The following is a 22,214-nucleotide window of genomic DNA, read 5'->3' as shown; positions in this document are numbered from 1 at the left end:
TGATCGCACGTGAGATGTTAAAACCGTGTAAATTATTGATTGAAAAGGCCATGCCAGCACAACAACGTTACGGGGCCCCGTTTTTATACCGCTCTTCAGAAAGGGACGACCCCATTTCCATAAAAGGTAATGGGCGGTCAACGCAAGACAAACCACCGTATTCTGATTGGACAAGCGGGCTGACATGACCGTTTTTTCAACCTTGTTTGCCAAATATGATTGGTCCTCCGACTTGGTCCGATTTAAGCTCATTATCTTAATCAGCCGTGGCTGAAGTGGGGAAGAAGAGGGGGGGTCAGGGGAAAAAAAGCAGAAGCTAAACAAGAACGCTGGAGTTTGGCGTGGAGAGTCGTTTCTATACGAATCGACTACCACTGGCTGAGGGAAGAATGCTTGAAAACAAAAGAGAGAGGTTGAAAACTTTCCTCAGGAAGATCGACGAGAAGGCCATTGTCAGAATAAAACACTTCATGAAAGAGAGGTAAGTGGAATTAATGCGGTGCGGCTAGCTGAACCGTTATTTGCCGGGTGTGCATCAGTACTGGGCGGATGCACACTATCCCTTTGACAGCAGCTTGTTCAATAAGATTTTATATTTTGAGTTCATGCTGACGTGCTGTTTAACCGAACAGTGTTAAATAAGTTTAAGGGAGCAATTTTGGTTAAGATGGAGGTGATGCCAGTTACTGGGGATTTACTGCTAACATGGTAGCACTCGCTAGGCCGAAGATCTGCTGATATTTAAATGAACTAATGCTAACGATATATATACACAAACGGAATTAAAGCTGTTAAAGGGTAAGAGCTAAAGCTCACTAGGCACCAGTAAATAGTTGCAGCCGCTGGCACCTTTTATAGTATTGGTTTGTGTGCATTAGCACAGCATATACTGAAGCATAAGAGCCTAAAGGATGTTGTTAGCTTAGCCACTGACTTGGCTGGTAGTCTGAGCATCTGACCCCATTCATGTTTCCTGGCTAGTCTTGGTAAAAGTGTTTTCCAGTGGTAAAATGTAATTACTTGGCCACTGATGTATGAAATGTTGTCCTCTGAAGTAAACACATGTGCTTTAAAACGTAACACTAACGTGTGAAGTGTGATTTTACACGCTGGGTGGGAGGGTGGGTGGTGTAATTTCAAACTGTTGTCTTTCATCGTTTATTTCAAATTTTCTAGAACACAGTAGTCGACCAATTTTAGCCTTGTGATGTTTGTGTGAGCAGTATTAGCTCCTTAATCTTTTCCAGTAAGCGTAAATAAACAGTATTACCAGATGGAGAGTGGTGTAAACTAAACTAGTCCAGAACTGGTAGTCACTGGTAGTCACTTAATCTCGCCTTTGCCCATTTCTGAGAAATCATGACTTCATCTGCTGACCAGATTGGCGTCATATTGATTATTTAGTCATCCTCACTGATAATCCAGTCTTTTCAGTGGGCAGAGGCACGTTTACCACCATCACAGTCACCCACACGAGCCTACAGTATAGTGTGTTTCCCTCTAACCTCTCAGGGAAACGCACAAACACACTTGTCACATGTAGTATGTCCAAGTCTGTCTTCTCAGAAAAAACTATTTATAGCTCCTGTGAGTTGACCACAGGTGGTACATGGTGTATTATATAAATGCTTTCAGCATTTCATTGTGAGTACTCCACGTCCTCTGAGCTCTGCCTTTAAGTTCTTCCCCTTACATGGCCATTTGCTCGAGTGCCAACCCAGCTGAAGTGTCCTGCCGGTTATCAGGATAGCTACTGTGTGTGTCCAGTATGCCATGTACCATGATTATGTTTCCAAAACTCGCACTTTTTTCTTCTTTTTTTTATGATGGTGTAAGGCTTCAAGAAAAACCAAAACTCTTGCCTTGCGATTGCAACATTGAGCCAGAGTAATTCAATTCCCTGCATTGGTTAATTTCCAGAATGAAGTTGAAAGTATCAGATAGATTTAATAAATGTGCTGCTTATTTTTGTCAAAAAAAGTGACTGAAGCCAGGAATTAAGTGAAATCTCTGCCTTTACACAGATTACATGCTTCAGAGCTCATTGCAAGTTGTAGTTGTTTTGCATACTGTCAGATGTCTTTGCTTCCAATGTAAAATAACCTGGTGCAGATTAGCTGCAATGTCTGGGCGTAGGAGCCTAGTATAGTCTGGGTGGGGCAGCTATGACTCCAGAAGGATGCTCCCAGTGCAGACCTTCCTTGCCACTGTAGGCAGAGAAGACTGTGGTTTAAATAATGCTGCAGGCATTGGGAAATCTGAAGTTAGAAGATGAAAACCACATTTGCACGACTGTTTGTCAGTAAATGAAAGGTTGAAGGCCAATTAGGTGGTCACATTTGAAGTTACGTGTTGCTTCTGTCAGTCTAGTGCCACCTTGTTACAGAGTCAAGAAAGAGGCTATATTTTTCTTAGCTTTTTTTAAACCTTTTTGGAGCTCGCAGTGGCTTGGAGAATTTCACCTAATGTTTTTGCATTGGTTAGTCTCATTTTAGAGAGATGACTTTATGCAGGCTTATCTGAATGCACGAGTTAAAGCCTGTTTACGTTCGGCTCAACTTTGAACAGCAGAATAACATCTGATTTAGCTCTTCAATGACAGAATGTCTTGTCTCTAGTCAATAAAGAACTTAAACCTTGATTTTTATGACTACTTTATCTTTTCGACAAGGTGAAAACTGCTCATTGGAAGCTGTAGGAGGAACTATTTTTCCAGAGTATTAAACTGCATTTGTGGGGCCTAACGAGCCAGTTAATGTGTTTTGTGTTCAGTTTTTCACTACAAAAATGCTATAATTACTAGGGCTGGGCCATATTATACCGTTCACGGTAATACCGGTACAAAGGTAGGCAACGTTAAGAAAATGACATATCGCGATAGAATATGGGTAAAACGCGCATGCGCAGTGCCGAAAAAGCACGGAGAATGCACGGTGACGGAAAATGTGAATGGGGAAAAGTAGATTGTTGAGTGAAACGGATGAGCCAGAATTGTTTTGTAAAAATGGTGCAGCTTAACTGGTTTGGTGTTTGTCCGTCAGATACACAACAAAGCACTTTTTTTTTTTTTTTTTTTTTTTTGTAGAACATGCACGCGGGCCGTCGTTATTGCCGTATTTGTGGGTCCTAAACTCTGTCCTTTAAAGTCCCGAAGTCAAACGAACATCACTGAGAGTGTAAAACGGTCTAAATTCTTTCATCTCTAATGAAATGATCAGCATTGCTGCTTTACCAGGTGTAACTATGAAGTTCAACATCCAGGCATCATGAAAACAGAATTCATTACATTTAACGAAGTTAGAAGTTAGCAGGAAGTTAGCTCGCTAGTTTCGCGTACCTAAACATGATATAGCATGTTCTGACTGAGAGATTTCTGAAAAAATTCAAACGTACAGCTCTGCTATCACTTCCAACATAAATGAAGACAGGAAGCTACACAGCAGTGACGTTTGTAGGGTTACTGAAGTTGGGCTAGCTGGTATATAATGAGGCTATCAACACAGCTGTGTTAGCATAACATAAGCAGTGAAGCTCAAGGATGAACGCTAACACTTTTCCACTCGATAAAAGTTAATGTGACGGTTCCTGATGGTTAGAGACAAATGCAATTGCATGGCAGGATGCTGTAAACGGACCAAACTTCAGTCAGTAGAACAACTGAGATAATCCATCCACAATAGAAGGTTAGTCATTAATATACTGCAACAACATGGGAATAGAGCAGCTGTGATAGAATACAGCATTAATGAATCGATGGTACAGAAGTGGAGGAAGCAAGAAGAATGAGTTGAATAAAGTTTGATTTATCTCACTGCTTTGTTTCGCTTAACGTGCCTTATAATCTCGTGCACCTTATGGTCCGAGAAATACGTATTTGACTTTTTTTATTTGGCACACTGCAGTATAATGTTGCAAAGCACTTTTTTTTAACTTCAGTGGATATTATACATGGTTATGCTCAGGATATGTCAGCCCATTTCTACTGGAAATGCCTTTTGGTTAAACTTTCAGCAAGGAATTTGCATTTGCACTGTTAAATGTTTATATACGGTAGCTTTAATGCATATAAAAACAGCTGCTTGTTTAAGTAAAATGAATGGATGGGGTTTTTTTTTTTGCGCTAGTAAAGTTGTGGAGTTGTATTTTGTCTCGCAGAAATTATATCGTCAGTTATATCGTTATCGCAAATTTTCAAATATATATCGTGATATATATTTTTGTCCATATCGCCTTGCCCTAATAATTACCCTGTTGGCCACTGTCTTAGACTGCAATTGGTGATGTTAGTTCTCTTCTGCATCCTCTGAGCTCACTGTGTCACCAGCAGCTCTCCACCTGCTGCAGAGCAGAACAAGGTCTTACCTCTAGTCCAAGCTGGTGGAGTTGTGGCCTGTTCAACAGCAGGGTGTGAAACTCGAGACAGGTGAATTACATCAAAGACTGCCACAAAAGCAACCTGTCTTTTAGACAAACATTAGATCCGGCTAGGTGGCTTAAAGAATTTTTAAAACGCAACATATCCTTGTGCAACCATCAGCATAAATTAACATCCCACACAAGTGAAGTGGATGTGTGGGGAAAGTTTTCACTCAACTACACTTCTTGCTCTGCAGTGAACTGGATTATATCCTTCATGCAAAAATATGTTTTACATGAATGTTTCCTATGGCTTTATTCAGACACACCGTGATAGTCACACAGAAAGCTAGCTTAGGAAAGTTTGAGAGAAGATTTGTAAAACTTCCAGATGCGGTCAGATAATGAGATGTGTCTGAAACGAAATGTAGAAAAGGGACTGGTTTATGCATTGTGACATCTAAATTAATTTATTGCAATCCTTCATATGTTTGCACTTATTGTAATCGTAATGTTGAGTGGGACTTTAAAAAAACAAACAAACAAAAAAAAAAACAGCACATTATTCTCCCTGCTCACCTGCCGGGACACTGTGAGCACTCTGTTGCCTTGAAGAAAGAACCTCTCTGTCTTTGCCTGGTTTGCACAGGAGGAAGTGGGGAGAGATGCTGTGTGCACAGGGCCACGTGATTCCCCACAGAGAAACACACATTTATCCTGTAATGCTCTCTGTTCTAGTTTGTGCGTGTGTGTGTGTGTGTGTGTGTGCGCGCACACACACACACACACACACACACACACACACACACACACACTCTTTTTTCAACAGACTGAGTACTGGCAGGGTGCCACAGAGTCTGAAATTTTGCCATGTCCACTGGCTTGCTTCCCTGCCCTTCCTGGGTACTCTGACGCTCACAGACATGCACGTATGCAAGCACACGCATTATGCTTTTCAGTCCAGCCGACAATATTATTAAGGTCATCTTTGACATTATGTCTTAAAGTTGTTGTTTTTTTTGTTTTTGTTTTTTTCATTTTTTTGTTCCCTTTTTGGTTAAAAATTTAACTATGTTGTCATAAAGTAGTTGAGATGAATTTGTTTGTTGCATACTAGCTTTGGTGGATTATAAAAGATTATGGCTGTCAAATGACATGGTTCACCGAACACAGTTGCAATAATCTCTTGTGCTTTTATTGAACTTGTTCTGTTGGTTGCTGGAGAAAGAGTAGGTCACATTTATATTTTTAAAAAAAAAAAAAAAAAAAAAAAAGATCCATGGGTCTCCAGAAGATGGTGCTCTTACACTTTGTGTTTCTAATTGTTCTCAATATTCTCAATTATTCTGATCTTTGAGAGATTCACACATGTAATGCTTCCCCAAGCCTCACTTGTAAACTCTGGGCTGCGTGTTGGTTATGGAAATGCATTCTGTACTAAAGCAATTTTGTCTTAAGGCAACTGTCACTGCAGACCAGCTGACGCTGGCTTGACGTCTGAAGCTAAACTCTCGGGATCATCTCAGGGTAGTGAATGAAAGCAGTGTATACCCCAAGGAGTACTTTTAATGACTGGAATGTCCTGTACTGGAGAAATTGGTCTTCACCACACTAGAATTCACTGGTAATCACATTTGTATGACTATTATACTGAAAAGCATTTCTTTCACAGGCGAGAGAATAAATGGCAGTTCACCACCTTACAAACAGTGTGAAAGGAGATCTTTTGCTGAAACCTAGGCTGAACAATGCAGTAAAGTGACACAACTCTTGATTTTTGGTTCTCTTAATATTCTTATAATGCAAACATGCATTCTATTGTCATCATGTTCAGTGAAATTCTAACAGGCCAGGTAATAAAAGTGTCTTTTCCTTTTTTGTCACTGGGACAAATTGAGACATCAGGGGATTAACAGCCAGATCTCCTGCTGTGGGGGTGTAGGTGTTGGCTTTGTGTAGCTTTTAAATAACTTGGTTAAGGTTGTTGTGTAAGGGGTTTGTTGTGTGATGTTGTACAGTGTATCAGGAGTTTTAAAAAGCAGGGATAAGGGGGAAAACGGTGGCCCACTGACCAGCTGAACGTCAGTGGAACGCCTTTGTACTGTTTATATCCAAGGCATGTTTAGTCAACCCTCTGTCATTTTGATATAAAAGGGACAGTTGATAAAGTAATAAGGACATTAACTCTAAGAATATTACTAAGGAACTGAAATTTATTGAGATATGCATTTGCCTAATAAGCAGAAAATGCCCATCTTGATCTTGGGATGAGACACAAAACACTTTGGGGTGGCATCAAGAAGGTCATCCAGCATAAAAATCTGCCAGATCAGACATGATCCACCTGCTGTGGTGAATGATGGAGCAGCTAAAAGTAGTAATTTGCCCAGATGACAATGAAGAGAAGTCATTATGAAATGGGAATTACTGGTACTGTAAAGTAGGAGCGTAATTGCCTCCATTAGGTAAATGCATGCTGTTCTACAATGTGTCATCCTATAGCTCTGCTCTGAGAAGCTCCTATTGAAAATGTTGCAACCAATATTTAGAAAGGAAGGAGTGGTTTCCTTTTATTTCCTTTTTTTTCTTTTTTGTATTGTGACTAAATTAGGCCTGAAGTCACATGCCCAGCTGGACGTTGTCTTTCTCAGTGATGTTGATGTCATGGGTATAGAAATAGTCTATAGATGAATAAACTCCCTAGGCTGAGATACACGAATGTAACCAGGCTCCACTACATTTACAGCACTCCACCTATGGGGTGATTTTGTTTTCTCTTTTTTTTTTTTTTTTTTTTTTTTTTTAAATTTGTGTGTTAGTCGACAGCTTTTGAGGACCCCCCCCTTCAACACAAATGTCCTTACATTGATGGCCCTGTTCACATCGTCTACAAAGGCTGGGTTGGCTATTGTCATGCGTGCATGTCATATTATCGGCTGCCTCTGAAGTCACGGCCCCATTGTTATTGAGAACAGGCTATTGAATTTTGATGTTTGCCTATGCAAACTAAGAATAACCCGGCACTGTTTCCCTCAGCCTCCACATTTTTATCAACTACCTCCCACTGTTACTTGTTTCCCTGACAACGCATACTAAAGCTGCATTAGAAAGGAGAGAGCTTGGGAGGAGATTTGGGGGTTTGAAATCAAATGACCTTTGTTTTTTTTTAGTTTACTGTGTTCATTCTGCTGTTTCCCATCTCCTGTCCTGCTGCATGTTTCTGGATCTGGTGTTTTTGTCTTCATGCTGAACTAGCACACGTGCTTTAAGCCATTAAAAAGACCTTTAGTCCCTGGCTTCTGATTTGGCTCCTAACTCACCTAGGTCCAAGTTCAAAAGGTATTGCCATTGTTATAGTCGCCTGTCTTGGCCAAAGGTTTCAGGGACTGTTGAAGACTAGAAGGGAGAATTTAGTTGGTCATGGAAAGACCAAAAGTCTTGTTGAACCAGCCGGGTCCTGTGGATTCTCATTGCTCGGAAGATGTGAAAAGGTAAGACGAACAATCGAGTCTGCTTACTGATCTCAGCCAGTCATCTTCAGACTGTCAGGTAAAGCAGAACTTGCTCTAGCCATACGCAACTTTCTTTTAGTGTCAAATTGCAGAGATCTTTGTCATACTCTATATTATTTTTTTGATGATCCACCTTCCCGAAGCGGTTTTAACTTTGTTTTCTCAGTGGATTCGGATTTGTTAGCTAGTAACCACTGAGACCTCTAATGTTGGCTCTTTGTCTGGTTAAAGATGGGAGTAGAGGAAAAAATGCAGATAAAGAAAGATATCTGTTGGCAATTTTTGTTCTATGATGAGGTATATCACATTTCTCTTTGTACAGAATCTTTTCTTTCACATATTGTACTCTACAGTGAGTTCTAATGAATAACATACCTCCATAACTTTATCAAAAAAAAGCAGATTTAAGTAAGATAATCTTTGGCAGTGAAATATCACGAGTGATACTTAAACTAGACTAAAAAGTTGTAATTTGTTACTTGAGCAAGAAAGTAGGTCAGATGTCAGCACCTTAGTCTAATTAATTCAACACATACGCATAACTGAACACCACCGCCTTTGAAATTTAGAAATGCCTCTGTTGCAGCCTGTGCAGGACATGGGTGTTTCATCATTTCTTCCCCACATTGCTCATTTCATTACTTTTTTTTTTTTTTTTTTAAAACACTGGGTACTCACTCACTAGCCTTGATTGCTTTGGCCTTGGCGTTTTTATACACCATTGAGCAAGTTTCTTCTACTGAGGCCTCATTGATAATCTTGAGATAAAACATCTGGTACGCAAACATGAATTATTTATTTTTAGATGATTATTTTTTTAATTGCTCTCTTAATTTGCCAGCACATTGACGTTATCAGTGTTTTTGGAAGATATGTTAACAAACTAATGCAAAGGCTTGACAATGAAAATATCACAGGAGTTTAATTTTCAGATAGGCTGCACTGTTGAAATGTACGGGTGTTTGTGGCTTCCTGACTTGGAGGAAACGGCTTTAACCTTAATGGTTTTGCTTAGCTCTAAATAGAGGAAGTAGGTAAGAATGTCAAACAAGCTAGTAGTATTTCAATCATGCCTATATTGCTTTGCTGCTTTAATGTCTGCCAAGTAGGAAAGGGTCAGGTGAGCATATTTGAATACCCGACCAGCAGTTCAGGCCCGATTCTGAAATTGTTGTGACAGCACGCACCCTTCTTCAAGTGTAACAGCCACATTAACTTTCTTGCCCACAGTTTCCAAATCTTTGGTAAATGTTTTAAAGAGGTTTTTATATAGTTTTAAATATGCAATAAAAATAAGTTTCTAGAATAAAGTTTGTGCAACTACAATTGACTGAAAATGGGTTTTACATCAATGATTAAAAACTGGACATTCACATAGATGCTGAAATGTTATGCATTGCATAACAGAGCGGAATACTTTCCAAATAACGGCAGGTAACTGCAGTTGCATTCATGTTCTTTGTTTCTTCACCTTTGCCCAACTAAAAGGTCATGCTGAAAAGAAATCATTACAGCACAGAAATGGCTGACGCTGTTAGAGAAGCCAGCATATTATACTGTCGGTACAGTTGGGTGATTTCCTTACTTTTAACAGAAAATGTAAACTTTTGTTATTTGGTTTGTTATTCCCTCTGTGGTTAGATTCACTGACTGAAGGGGGAGATGGATAATGCACCACTTTCTAGAAGGGCTAGTGTTTTCACTTCACAAGAATTTCACCTTCACTGTCATACACATGGCTGTTAATTATTGGCTGATCTTTTTCCTTGTCGGATTTCGAGTTTGATGCTTTTGATCTGTGGATTTGTTTCGTTTCACATCAGAAGACAGCACAGGTGTGTGTGTGTGTGTGTGTACGTGTACATGAGAAAGAGGAGGGACTGTGTGCTCTTGCCTGTATTTGTTTTGTTCTGGGGGTGTGGTTGGGTTTGACGTCACACACTACGGAGTGTCACACCATTCTCATATAGAAACAGCTTCCTCTTTGCTAGCACATTCATACAGCAAGTGAGCAACAGGGTGGTTTTTTTTTTTTGTTTTCTTTTTTCCCCTGTAGAAGGATGTGGTAAAGAGGCCTTATGTACAACAACTTAACTGGAACTACATGCATAATGTCAAGAGGATTTTAACGATTTTTCTGGGAGGGGGGAGTCTTAATATTTGTTTAGTTCTTGGTTACCTTTTCTGTCTTGAGGCCTGTACACAGGCTTCTTAGAAAAAGCAACTTTTTTTTTTTTTAATTATTCATTGTGTTCATTTATTAGGATAGGAAATGCCTACTGTCAGTAGGTATATGACTTTTCGTTCATCAAAGCGATTTAAATTTACCAGGTGAGTGGAAGTTCAAAGTTAATTTGTGTGGTGTTGTTGTCTTTGAACAAGAAATGCAGGCTTTACACTGTCTTATATAATGTGGGCTATGTGTTTTAGGGATTTCAGGATGTTGTAATCATTCCACTGTCTTATCCTGTGAATCTATTTTGTTAGTTCCTTGTCAAGGACAGGCCATTGTTTCTTACAGAGCATATGGACTATAGAGACACTTGTAATCTTCTTTTTTTACAAGACTCTTTATTGAAATGGTATATTTGCAGAGGCTTGTCAGGTTGAGAGCATGAACCTACGTCGATCAGATTGTAAAGCAGTCAGGTGCTTCTGGTCAACTGAGCTCTGATGCAATGTTATCAATAAAACCTTTTCTTTGGATCGGGTAGCGGATGCCAGCACATCACAAAGATGGGCATCGTTTGACATAGACGTCAGATACATCTATGCATTACAGATGACTTCAGTGGAAAGGGATAAGTGATTTGGAGTTTTGTTTTTTAAAAGAGGCTTAAAACACTCAAAGTTGATGTATAGCAAAAATATGTCATGTTAACATATTGGCAGTGTTTAACTGACCTGTGTTTTGATGGTAGATGTTTGAGTTTTGTTGTTTCCCTGTGCTATTTTATTTATTTATATATTTATTTATTTATTTATTTTAGTGGTTTTCTCATTTGCCATCCTGTAGTAAGATGTTCTGTTTTTTTAAATGGCTGCGGTAGACTGGTGCAACTATTTTTGAATGCGTGTTTAGGTGCTATCAGTGGATGCTCGGACTTACTTTTTGTGTCCAACAAAGCAGAGTCACTCGTATTTGCACTATGAAAAGTCATCGTCTACTTGGAGACTTTCTAAATTGTTTGCGTACATGTGAATGTCTTTCTAAAACCTAAAGTGGCTCATTTTGTAATTTTTTTTTTCCTCCTTTCCCCCCCTTAATTTGTTGCAGCTACCCTGTAGAGAGCAGCAGTGGTGGGCTGCCAGCCAAAGTAAGGAAAAGCAGGAGCACCTTAAGCAATGGCAGCATCAAGAAGGTGGACGCGAGGAAAGCTTTGAGTTTAGAGGCGGCCCAGCTTGAGATCCAGCAACAGCACAAAACCCTGACCAGACAAGCACCTGTCAGGTGGGCTTCATGAGAACACAGTTCTAATTACACAAAAGCCAAAAACGTGGATTCTGACGGTTAATAACAGCCTGATGCAAATTTTGGAAAGTGACACTCGTTTTGTTATTTTGTCTCTATACACCACCACGGAGGAGTAGAAGATTGAACTTGAACCTTTAAATTTACTTTACTATTTAAAAAAAAAAAAAAAAAAAAAGTGTAATTCTTCTTAATTTAATACGGTGGCTTAATGTGTTGAATTAAAACTTTCCCAAAAAGCCACGTTTGTGTGTACTCTGTTATTCAGATCAGTTAAATCTGATCTGAATTGTTTTAATCTCACATTTGTTTTAATAAAGAGATGAACATTTTAAATGGGTGAAAAAATAAAACTCCATAATAAATTAACAGTATTTCACTGCCTGGAGGTGCTTATGGTTACACAGCTGATGTTATGTGGATTCTCTCATTGAGAACACATATCACAAGACCTGACCCCCCTCAGGCATCATGCACACATGACCACACACCCCATGTAGGCTGGTTTCTCACATGATTCAAATGCATGAGCGTGGAGATGAGTTTGATTCCTGATGATTCAGTCTTGATTATTTCTTTTGTCTAGTTATGTGGGCATAGTGAACACTCTGAAGAGATTCAAAGATATTCAAATGCTGATTTGTTTATTTATTTTTTTATAACCGAATTGGCAGCTTTACCCATTTATAGATAATGCTATAAATAAGCATTTTAGTAGTTCAGATGGAGTGTTAAATCTCAGTCATTGCCTTACCTCGTAGCTAAAGATTAAAAGAATGTGACAAATTTAAATATATGAGTGCTGTGCTTGTGGAAAACATACCATGGGTGCGTGGGAGCAGGTGGAAATATCACTTGTCAACATTTTTAAGGTTGTTGAACAGGTTTCCTAACAAAGTAATTGTTAACGTTTTACATTTAAATAAAGTAATTGTCGTCATCTTTACTTTCTTTCTAACTCCATCACTGCTTCGCTGCTATGTAGTGCTGTGTGTGTTTGTGTGTGGCAGTCAAAGACGGGCTGCAATTCAAGAAATATAAACATGGCAGAGAGAGTTTTGCATATTTTTCCTGCTCATTTGGCGCAGGACCTATCAGGGCAGCTTCACATGAGCTTTGTAATCCAGGAAAAAGTCAGGTGATATGGTTCATGCGGGTAAAATGTTGTGTTCATTTCCTTTTTAGTCATGCCTTAATCACGCTTATTTCATGTTCTCCTCAGGGCGCAAACTTTTGACGTCGACAGCAAAGACTTTAAGAAGACCGAGGGCACTGGCTCACAAAGTGTAAGTCCACCTCAACTTTAAAAGCAAACTGATGAAGAAAGTATTTCACTTTAATTAAATAACAATCCAATTTTATTATTTCAGAGTTTTAAAAAGCACAACAAAACATTTCACAAGTTGTTTCCAGACATTCCCGAGAGTGAAGACTTGATTCATGGTAAGTTTTTAAAAAAAAATTATTAAATGAAGAATCAAAGTTTTTTAAAAAAAAAAAAAGAACAAGCTGCATAAAACTGAACGGTTCTGCTCTCCTCTCCCAGCATACATCTGCGCCCTGCAGAAGGAGGTGCCCTACCATGGTCGGCTATACATCACTGACACGCATGCTTGTTTCTTTTCCTCTGTTTTGCTTAAGGATACTAAGGTATTTATCAGCTCAGACCTCGCCCATCATTCTTTTTAGCTCGTTGTGGGATTCGTCTGACGCAAGTCTGACCTTTTCTTTGTGTGTGTTCGTGTGCCTTTGCAGGTAGTGGTTCCAGTTTCCTGCATTAAAAGAGTGAAAAAGCAGAATACAGCTTTGCTGGTACCCAACGCCTTGTCATTTCGCACCACAGAGGGAGATAAGGTCAGTTTCTCACCTTTATCCTCACACAATCTTTAGTTAACACTTATTGAGCCTACACAGTGTGTGCAGTCAAAGTCAAACGTAAGCTTTGAACTCTGATTTATATGTAATGTAGTCAGTGGCTGGGTGACCTTTTATGTTGGGCAGATGGCTAATGTTCGTTTTGTTTTCTTTATATTCCCATTGTGCAGTACCTCTTTGTGGCTCTGCGGAATAGAGAGTCGTGTTTTCAGCTGCTGCGTTCAGTCTGTCCTCAGCTAGAGGTGAGTGGCTGAGGTCACAAAAGAAATCTAAATTTCTGCAATGGATCACAATATTGTAAAACTATACCATGTCACTGTTGGCTTCTTGGAAGTCTTGCAACGAATGTGCTTTTCCAGCCATGCTTTTGCATCTACAAGTTTAAATAAACCTTTTCAGAGCGTGCAGAATATAAACTCCATGAATGACAACTTAATAGTTTGTTTGTTTGTTTTAATGCCTCTGTTTCAGGATGTCAGTGCAAACAGTAGCCCTCTCTTCTCCTCAGCTGAAAACAGCTTTGATAAGAACAAACTTGTGGTGAGTAACTCTTTTCTGCATTTTAAAACCATAATTGTTTCTTTTTGTTTTTTCTCCCGCTCTGTTTTTTTTGTACTGATGGTTTTTGTTCTGTGTTCATCTTACTGACAGAACTCCAGCCAGTCAAGTCTGGACGATAGCTTCGACCAATTCAATGGCTCCAAGTCTCAGACTCTACAAGAGGACCGCCCTCTGCATAGACTGCATACAGGTGAAAATTCAGCACCACCTCTAAGCATTGAGCTGTCTTTTGTTTTTGGTTTTTTTTTGTTTTTTAATGCATTATTTTTGTTACTTGTTAGTAACTTGTAGCGTTTCTTAAAAGATAACTTGAAACTGCTGCAAGACCTCAGCTGACAGTGCTACGTGTTGATAGCGTCATCTACTCTTCTCCTATCAGACCTTGAACTTTGCACGTTTACCATCTCGATCAGAAACAAGTCTAACTTTCCCCCTTCTCTTGCTTCTCCTGCTTACAGAGGCAGTGCCTAATATAAATGGTTCCTCTCTGAAGAGCCTACATATGCAGCAGAGTGAAAGTTCATCTACAGAAGAGCTGTCTGTGTCAGGTAACCAACACATGGCCAGTTAGCACTAGTTACTGGCATTAGTTTTGCTTATGCTGGTAGGATATGGAAAACTGTGCATAATTATCGAAGGCCTGAAATTATAATATCACAACTGCTTGCAACGGACCTTAAAACCTTGGTGTTGTTATTGGTGTTAAATTATTATATTATGTTTTAGGTGGATCATGGGTGTGGAATGTGACTGAAAAAGCCAAGTCCTTGGTGGTTCAGAGAGAGGCCAGCAACCTCAACACTCTGCTCTTCATTTACTTGATTTTGTGAGTAGATCCTTCTCCCCCAGCTGTCTTTATCCTTATGACTTTATCTGAACTTGCATTTCACTCCAAAATTCTCAATTTGAGGGGCTAAAAAGTGGTTCTAAAGCAGATAATCTTGTAGAATATACCAACAAAAGTAACTTGTCAACTATTTATGTGATTTATTAGTTTGTTAAATGGGACAATTGTTAAGAAAGAATTTTCAGTCTGTTTTTAATAATATTACATATTTTATAAAAATGCATTAGCTCTAGCATCACTTTGGAATTGGTCTTTAGTTTTTAGATTTAGTCTGTTTTGTTTGAGCAGCTGTTGGTTGAATCTATAGAAAGGTCTGCATTTGATTCTTTGACACCCAGGCAGTGAATCTGACTTATATTATATGTTGTAGGGTGGTGCTGCTGCTGCTGTCTTCGGGCTACATCGGTTTACGTATCGTGGCCCTGGAGGAACAGCTGACGTCCCTGGGCGCTCTGCCTGAATTCAACTTGCAGAGCAGGTAAAATGTCCTTGGTTTTTTTTTTTTTTTTTTTTTTAAATATTGTGTGCTGGCATGTTTGCAGAGAGAAGAGGGCTGCAGCTTGACACAGGAGATGAGAGAGAGAAAAATTTGCATAGTTTTTTCCTGCTCATTTGGCTCCGATCCTGTAGACGAGGGGAAGAAAGGGTGGAAACATGTATTATAATCTAGGAAAATCTGGATTATCCTGGGCCACTGCCTGTTTAGTCAGATGTTGTGAGTGTCTTTATGTATAGAAATTTGTGTGTGATCTTCAGCCAAGCGTTTGCAAAAGTACAGATCATGACTGAAAACCTTAGTACATCAGGTCAGAATAGGTGTTTTATCAGAGGTGATCACTCAGAAGCGCGGTTTCCACTGACTGTTTCTTTTGAGGGGACCAGTGGACCCGAACCCGTATAAAGTAGTTGCATTCAATTACCCTGAAACATGCTGCTGATCTGCTTGAAGGACAATAATGCTCCCATCTTTACATTTATCAATAATTCCAAACTGTTTGCAGAGGGAGTGTTGGGAATTCAGTCATCTACATTTTGATCACGAGTTTGCTCGAAGGAAGACAAAGTTAATATTGCAGCCGAGCAAACAAATGTAATTCCAGGAGTAGGTGTAGCTTAACGCACTGTTTCTCTTTCTTTTCACAGGTACCAACAAGACACATAACAATCAGCAACTTAAGGAGAGATTGGTTGACTCATGATCGGAAGATAATTTCTGCCTCTTCCCAGCAGAACCAGCCAGGGAACTTTAACGTACTCAGACTTTGGTCTCGATGTGGCCTGCGCAAAAGAAGAGTGGCCAACATGTGCAATTTCAGACACAACTTGTTGACTTGAAGGGCTATATTTCCTCCAAGTGCAGTAAACAACACAGCAAAACAAAAGGACATGCTGCGACCCAGTCACATAGAGCCGAGCCAAAAACATGTACACGCACTGCCTGGTTGCAGTGTCTGTTTGAACCAAAGCCAAACGACTCTTAGTGAGGTGCCACATTAGTCAAGTCGATAGGCACGCTTCTGGCACGCAACTGTTCCACATCTGTGAATTTACGTTGTCCTCTTCTTTCTGAGCATGCATTCTTGAGCAGGGCTTAAAGCATTAGCCTGCTGTAGTGCCGATGATTGCACCTCACCTCTCTCGACGTAGTGCTATGCATAGCCAAAGATGCACACGTCTTTTGCATGAGTGATGATGGAATGATGTTTTTGACTGTTATTTAGCCCTCAATCAGCAGTGGTGTCTATCCGCCTTTTAAATCCAGTCACTTTCGGGTACTTCTCTTCAAATGGTTCTTATATTCCGAATCAGCGGTGGGTTGAAATGATGATGGCTAAGATCCAAACTTCAGATCAGCCCGCAGAGGCTCGATACTTTCCTGATGGTCTTGTCCTCTCTCTCTCTCTCTCTCTCTCTGTCTCTCTGTCTCTCTCTCTGTCTCTCTCTCTGTCTCTCTCTCTGTCCAAGCAGAAATGACTGCAGTATTACTTCTTGAGTTTGGCAGGATTTAAACCTGTTTAATGATCTTTGCTCAGAGGTGAGTTTGTTTTTTTTCCCCTCCCAGTCTCTACTGGATGAATGCATCAACAATGCACAAAATACACAAGAATATTAGGAAGCTGTATTAGCTAAAGAAATGTTTTTGAGTACAGCTTTTCGCTGACTTTGGTCTTCAAGAGTAGCAATCAAACCTGTCTTTTTGATGTCAACTGCAAACCTCTCTCTATGACAGGCCTGTTGGGGACCAAGGTGGCATTTCTTCAGGTTATTTAAAGTAGCACCAATAACATATTTCTAATGTAGGTGTCTGGGGGGAAAACGGGCACTTGACTGATTCTGTGTACTCTTTGTCACCTGAAGAGGATTTTTATTTTTTTTTCTTAAATAACCACACTTGCTGCAAGGTCCGAGATTATCATAAGTAAAACAAGTGGTCCCAAAAAGAAATTTCAATATGCAACGAATTGTTTTGCATGACAAAATGTAATTTCTGTGAGCAGTTTGTTTGTTTTGTCTTTTAAATGGAACTTGATGTTCGTGGAAATTGAGTGAAAGAATCGTCTCGAGGGAGCAAGCGCACTTTAAAAACTTGTGGTGTGCCTGTCACAATCCAAGACGCTGTTTGGATTGAGAAGAAATGGCAAAAGCGGTGTTCTGTGGTAACTAAAGGTGCTTAGACCTTATTTTAAACAACAAAAAAGATTTCACTCAGGGGTGGTGGGGCACTACCCACCATGTGGTTTTAGGTTGTCAACTTTTCCGCTCATTTCAAAGTCTTGTTCTCATGGTGGGGTTCACATGCTATACATCCTCTGTGGTTCCTCCAGTGTTCCTTAAAGAAAGAACACTGTTTCATTGAGTTTGCTCAACTTTACCAATTGATAAAACTGTTTGTTTTCTGGTTGTTGGTTGTTTGTTTGTTTGTCCCCCCCCTTTGTACGACCTGTTTAAACTAACAATGCATATCCATCTCAGTGATTTAGCATCACCTTTATGGAAGCTCTCAGGAGAGTCCTTTTGTGATGTTCAGTTAAGGTTATTCTCATAATGCCACATACAGTACTGTCAGTTCTTACACCCCCCCCCCCCCCCCCCCCCCCCCCCCACCTGGGGGCAGCACACACGCAAGTACTGTCCTCAAAAAGACTCCTTTAATTCAGTGAGGAGGGTAGTAGTTGTGAGGTTTTGCACTATTACAAGTGTTGTAAATAATTTTGTATCATTTGTTAACGCCCTTAATTCTATTATTGTCCCATATATTTATTTGCATTCTGTGTAATTCAAAGTAGTCTCTGTGAGATGACTTTGCTATTGTTCAAAATAAATCAAATGTTTCAGTAAATAATATCCTGTGCTCTGTTCTTTATATTTTTCCTTTTTATTTTGATAAATCGGACGTGGTAAACGGATGGAAAACATGAAGTCTGGGAGTGGCAGGTAACTTGGATACCATCCAATCTAAATAACTACACACCTTTTAAACCCATTTCCAATTCATGCCAGTGTTTGCTGAGACATTTCTAAACCCACGGCCGCCTCCTTGGGATTTACTAGCACGCACACACAGGCATTGAAAATCAGGTATGAGTTGTAACTGGAAGTCATGGGAAAAACACATTCTTCAGTGTTGTATGCAGGAAATTCATGGTTGAGTCTTTAGCGTTTAATGTGCACTAAGACTTACAATAATTATTGTCTCTTGGTATTACCTGATCCTGATATAAAGGTATTCCCAGCAGTATCAACAATTAACTCTTACTTTATATGTTGATGACTTGTATCTATATAGTTGGTAAATATTAATAGAGTCAGATGAACAGGCAGAATCAAGACTTAATGAAACCTCATGGATGATTTAAAGCCCGAGTTGCATAACTTAAGGAAAAAGACTCCTCTTGAGCAGAGCGCTTACATACCTCCTGTCTGTGGCATTAGAACACCATCTAGTGGACAATCCGTCACATAACCTTTAAACGACATTCATTTTAAGAGTTTGACTTTCTGGTTAAATAAAGTGTTAAAAACCAACTGGAATATTATTTTTCAATTGGTTTTAAATCAATAATTCACAGTTACAGTTTATGTATCTACATTAAAGTAAAAGCAGTGGTGTACTAGCACGCGGTGTCAAATATGTATTGCAGGGAAACCAGAAAGAAAGGAATCTATATTTATTTATTCCATCCTAGGTACTCAAAAGCAGCAACAGTCTGCAAGCGGAGCAGTGCGTTAGTGCTGTTCAGCTCTCCGGGTTATTGGAGGGAGCAGGTTCTGCAGTGGTCCGCTGGTAGGCACAGAGTTGGAACACGCCTAAAGGGAAATGATATGTAGATAAGGATTAAAATACCTTCTTAAAAACTATGGCTCTCAAACAATGAAAGCTCATTAGAAGGACAGAGTAGCCATGAGTAATTGTTACTAAGGTAGGAAATGCCAAGAAGCTGCTTAGTCCACCTAAATGTGTCCAGAAAATGCCTTTTTGTCATTTTATCATCAAGTTTGATATTTGACAAAAGCCTCATACTGAGGCTCTGGTTTTATTACTTATTAGAAAAATAATAAGTAATAATAAAATATTTAAAAAATAATAAAAAAGCATGTTGCCTGTGATTCACTCACATTAAACATGACTCCTAAAATAAGAAATACAATTCAAACCTGCTGCAAAGGCCAAAATAATGGCAACCCAGCCTATGATGTAGGACCAGGAAAAGCGCCAGTCCAAGAAGCGTTTGCCAAAGAAGGTAACAGTCACACCAGTGTAAATTGCCAAAGCCAGCAGAGCGAGAAAACCTGAGAACAGAGGAGACAGAAAAAATCCACTGGGTAAAACACGAAGACATATTTCTTTGAGACCTGTATGTTGCCCCCAAAATATGAAAAAAAAAAATCAACACAAGACATTTAGTTAATTAGTTTGCATTCAGGACTTGAATCTTTTACATGATGGGAAGAGTTCCAAAAATAAAACCCAAGACAGAGGGCTGGGATCAGGCTATCACCCCCAACTGGTCGTGTGACTGTTGTTGTGATTATTGAGTGTAAATAAAACTGTATTGAAATTTGTATTTTCTGATCTGATCACTCTTGGTTTACCTGACAGGACCAGGGCGATGCCACCTGTGCGCACTCTCCTGTTCTTGGTGCCGTTAGTGAAAGCGCTCAGTCCAAGCACCACGCCAGCAAAACAGCTCAGCACTGCCAGCAGCATGAAGGCCCGTGTGGCATCCCAGAAGGCTGGAAACAAAAAGGTCAGAACCATGTCCACATGCTGAATATACACTTACACATACACTTACATTTGCACTGATTGTGCAGCTCGTGTTGCCTCACCAAGAAGTCACAAAACCTGCCATGAATTTGATTATTTGTGTAAAACACGTAAGAATCATCTGCTTAAAATATTTAACTGTAAATAAGAATTGTAGCCAGTTAACTTTTAGAGAAAGCACACAGTTGCAGTGTAGAGGTAGGTGGACAGAATCGCTAGCAACACTGATATTGATATTATCTTCTAAGTTCAGTATGTAGCCCTTTAAACGTGCTAAACATTATTTTTTGAATAACTGAGGTACTGCAGTCTTTAAGCCTACATATAAACCATGTGCACTTGCTTTAGCTTTCTATGCTGTACTAATTTTTCTACTCACAACATAGTCTGCATGAATTCAGATACTTTTGTTACAGTTAAATTTATGAGTTTGTTACAAAAAATCTTGAGGTGGACCACTCACCTACAGTGATGGTGTGGGCGTGACATTTGTGGTTGATGCAGAATCTCCAAAGCCCCTGATTGGCCGAGCTGCCAGAGTATCGATACTGCATCCAGAAGTCCGTCGCTGTAGAAACTATGAGAAGCACAAGGGCGGCCACGCCGCAGAGGGTGCCTCCTCCTGCTAAAGTATACAGCATTGTGGAGACGCCTGGCAAGAGACTGTCCTCCTAAACATTCAACAGCTGCTCGGGGAAGAGAGGACAGAGTTGGGGAAAAATACAGAATTAAGAGTTTGTGCACAACACTTACATATTCATTTCCTGAAAGATCAGTTGCACACAGTCTTTGGATTTGTTTTTTCTCCTGTCGACCCTCGAGTCTTTTAGATGATCACATAAAAATGCACAAAGCTAAGCTCCTCATTAATTACAGAAATCCATTACCAAATCTACATCTAGTAAGACAGCAAAGAGCAAGTCCCTGCCACACATGCACGTGGCTTAGTTCTTATAACTGCAATAAAGGCAATCCAAAACTTGTTGCGAGTCTGAGGAGCTACCTCTTTCTGCTTAAAGCACGTTTTCCTTTTTAAATCTCGAGACATTATCTTGATGCATTTTGATGGAAAAGTTACATCTCGTATCACCACATCAGATAAATGTGCTTTTAATTTAATTCTAGAATTGGATATAGTCAGAAAAACACTTGACTCAAACTGCTGTATGACAAAAAGCTTGCCTAACAGGCAGTTCAGAGCCATTGTTCATCACTAATTCCTCTCCGTGCTCCACAAACTAATCTTCCATCACTGAGTAACTGAACCGTCAGCACTGCTGCTCTCTGTCAGCCAGCCAGTAAACCAGCAACTTCATGCACTCACTTTTCCCGTACTTCTCGCCAAAAAATTTCCAAACATCCAAAGAAATTTTATACCTGAGTCCCATATGTTTCTATCAAGTAACATGAACCAACACTGGGGTCACAGGTCCAGTTTTTAAGCTGTACAGATCCTTTCTCAGTTAAAATAAATAAATATATAAATAAAAATCACCAATCTTGACACGTCATGTCTTCTATATCTTTGTAGGTTTTCCTCTTCAAAAGCAAATTTGTCCGTTTCCCTTTAAGGCCTCAAAGACTCTAATATTTTCCTGGCAAATACACTCAGTTACGTTCTTTTACACTTGTACATTTTTAAACTGATACCTCTGGTTTTGGCTGGTCGCTCTCCAGGTTTGTTGGCTGTGACAGTGCGCGTATCCTTTTTAAGCCCCCGTACCTCTGGCCCTCATTGTCCACTGCACAAAAGAGGGAATGATCGAGCGCAGCATGTGAGTGATGCTAAATCCCCCTCTTGCTCTCTTCTCTGCAGTTACCTCCATCCTTTTATCACCCCAGTGCATCTCTAAACTCTTGCACTTGATTTTTCTCCATGTCCTGTATGACTTCCTATCACTTTTTTTCAAACTTTTTCCTAGAAAATACTGGCTCAGACTTGGCAAGCTGTGAAAATTTATAAATTGCTTTTCTGTCAAAGGCCAAAAACTGTATTACTGCCATGTAGCAATGGGAGTATGCTGGGATAGGCAGTAGCAGACTTATGTTGGCAATTGCACAGAGGAAAAGGTGAACCTATGTGCGTCCTGCACTTGCACATAACTATGTTTGCTTTGCACCTACCTGTGTGCGCAGGCTCTAAGATCATTTAAATCAGTGATGTACACTCACCAGTCAGTTTATTAGGTATAAGCTGACATGTCTAGACCCAACCCAGTATTAACAAGCTGTGCTAAACGAGCAGCCAATGGGTGTGTGTGTGATTGATACAAAAAAAAAAGATGAAACACATCAATTACTTCACTCGATATCTTTATTTTG

The 22,214-nt window shown here is 39.7% G+C and overlaps 2 protein-coding genes and 1 long non-coding RNA gene across 4 annotated transcripts; 2 read left to right on the top strand and 1 right to left on the bottom strand.

Moving 5' to 3' along the window:
* The first annotated feature begins 287 nt into the window (after nt 1-287).
* si:zfos-943e10.1 (GRAM domain-containing protein 2B) lies at nt 288-16,277 on the top strand. Of its 2 annotated transcripts, none has more exons than XM_040032698.1 (13): nt 288-481; nt 11,146-11,319; nt 12,563-12,626; nt 12,711-12,783; nt 12,887-12,990; nt 13,096-13,194; nt 13,386-13,457; nt 13,687-13,755; nt 13,867-13,966; nt 14,235-14,324; nt 14,503-14,602; nt 14,994-15,101; nt 15,767-16,277. In XM_040032698.1, the coding sequence occupies exons 1-13, from the start codon at nt 390-392 to the stop codon at nt 15,783-15,785; spliced, it is 1,164 nt and encodes a 387-aa protein (XP_039888632.1). In that variant the 5' UTR covers nt 288-389; the 3' UTR covers nt 15,786-16,277. The 2 variants fall into 2 exon arrangements, with proteins under 2 accessions (XP_039888632.1, XP_039888641.1); XM_040032707.1 differs by lacking the exon at nt 288-481 and adding an exon at nt 5,135-10,199.
* Nucleotides 16,278-16,570: 293 nt separating this feature from the next.
* On the top strand, nt 16,571-22,173 carry LOC120734141. The gene is made up of 2 exons (XR_005695974.1): nt 16,571-18,058; nt 19,725-22,173. It is a non-coding gene; the product is annotated as an uncharacterized LOC120734141 (long non-coding RNA).
* On the bottom strand, nt 18,817-20,550 carry lim2.2 (lens intrinsic membrane protein 2.2). The gene is made up of 4 exons (XM_040032719.1): nt 20,356-20,550; nt 19,718-19,858; nt 19,280-19,414; nt 18,817-18,931 (listed from the first exon to the last, which is right to left on the bottom strand). Exons 1-4 carry the CDS (start codon nt 20,531-20,533, stop codon nt 18,861-18,863), a joined length of 525 nt encoding a protein of 174 aa, XP_039888653.1. The 5' UTR covers nt 20,534-20,550; the 3' UTR covers nt 18,817-18,860.
* Nucleotides 22,174-22,214: the final 41 nt, after the last annotated feature.

This window comes from Simochromis diagramma, unplaced genomic scaffold (assembly GCF_900408965.1).
Source record: "Simochromis diagramma unplaced genomic scaffold, fSimDia1.1 OVJJ01000334.1, whole genome shotgun sequence".
NCBI classification, from domain to species: domain Eukaryota; kingdom Metazoa; phylum Chordata; class Actinopteri; order Cichliformes; family Cichlidae; genus Simochromis; species Simochromis diagramma.
This window is presented reverse-complemented; position numbering and strand designations above follow the sequence as displayed.

Bases quoted from the DNA above. Each gene is read 5' to 3' on its own strand.
- lim2.2 (XM_040032719.1), bottom strand. From the start codon at position 20,533: ATGCTGTATACTTTAGCAGGAGGAGGCACCCTCTGCGGCGTGGCCGCC. The intron at 19,859-20,355 runs GTGAGTGGTCCA...TTTTGTTTCCAG, and splicing joins CGCCCACACCATCACTGTAG to CCTTCTGGGATGCCACACGG. The intron at 18,932-19,279 runs GTTTGAATTGTA...ATTTCCCTTTAG, and splicing joins TATTTTGGCCTTTGCAGCAG to GCGTGTTCCAACTCTGTGCC.
- si:zfos-943e10.1 (XM_040032698.1), top strand. From the start codon at position 390: ATGCTTGAAAACAAAAGAGAGAGGTTGAAAACTTTCCTCAGGAAGATC. The intron at 12,627-12,710 runs GTAAGTCCACCT...TTATTATTTCAG, and splicing joins AGGGCACTGGCTCACAAAGT to AGTTTTAAAAAGCACAACAA. The intron at 12,991-13,095 runs GTATTTATCAGC...GTGCCTTTGCAG, and splicing joins TTTTGCTTAAGGATACTAAG to GTAGTGGTTCCAGTTTCCTG.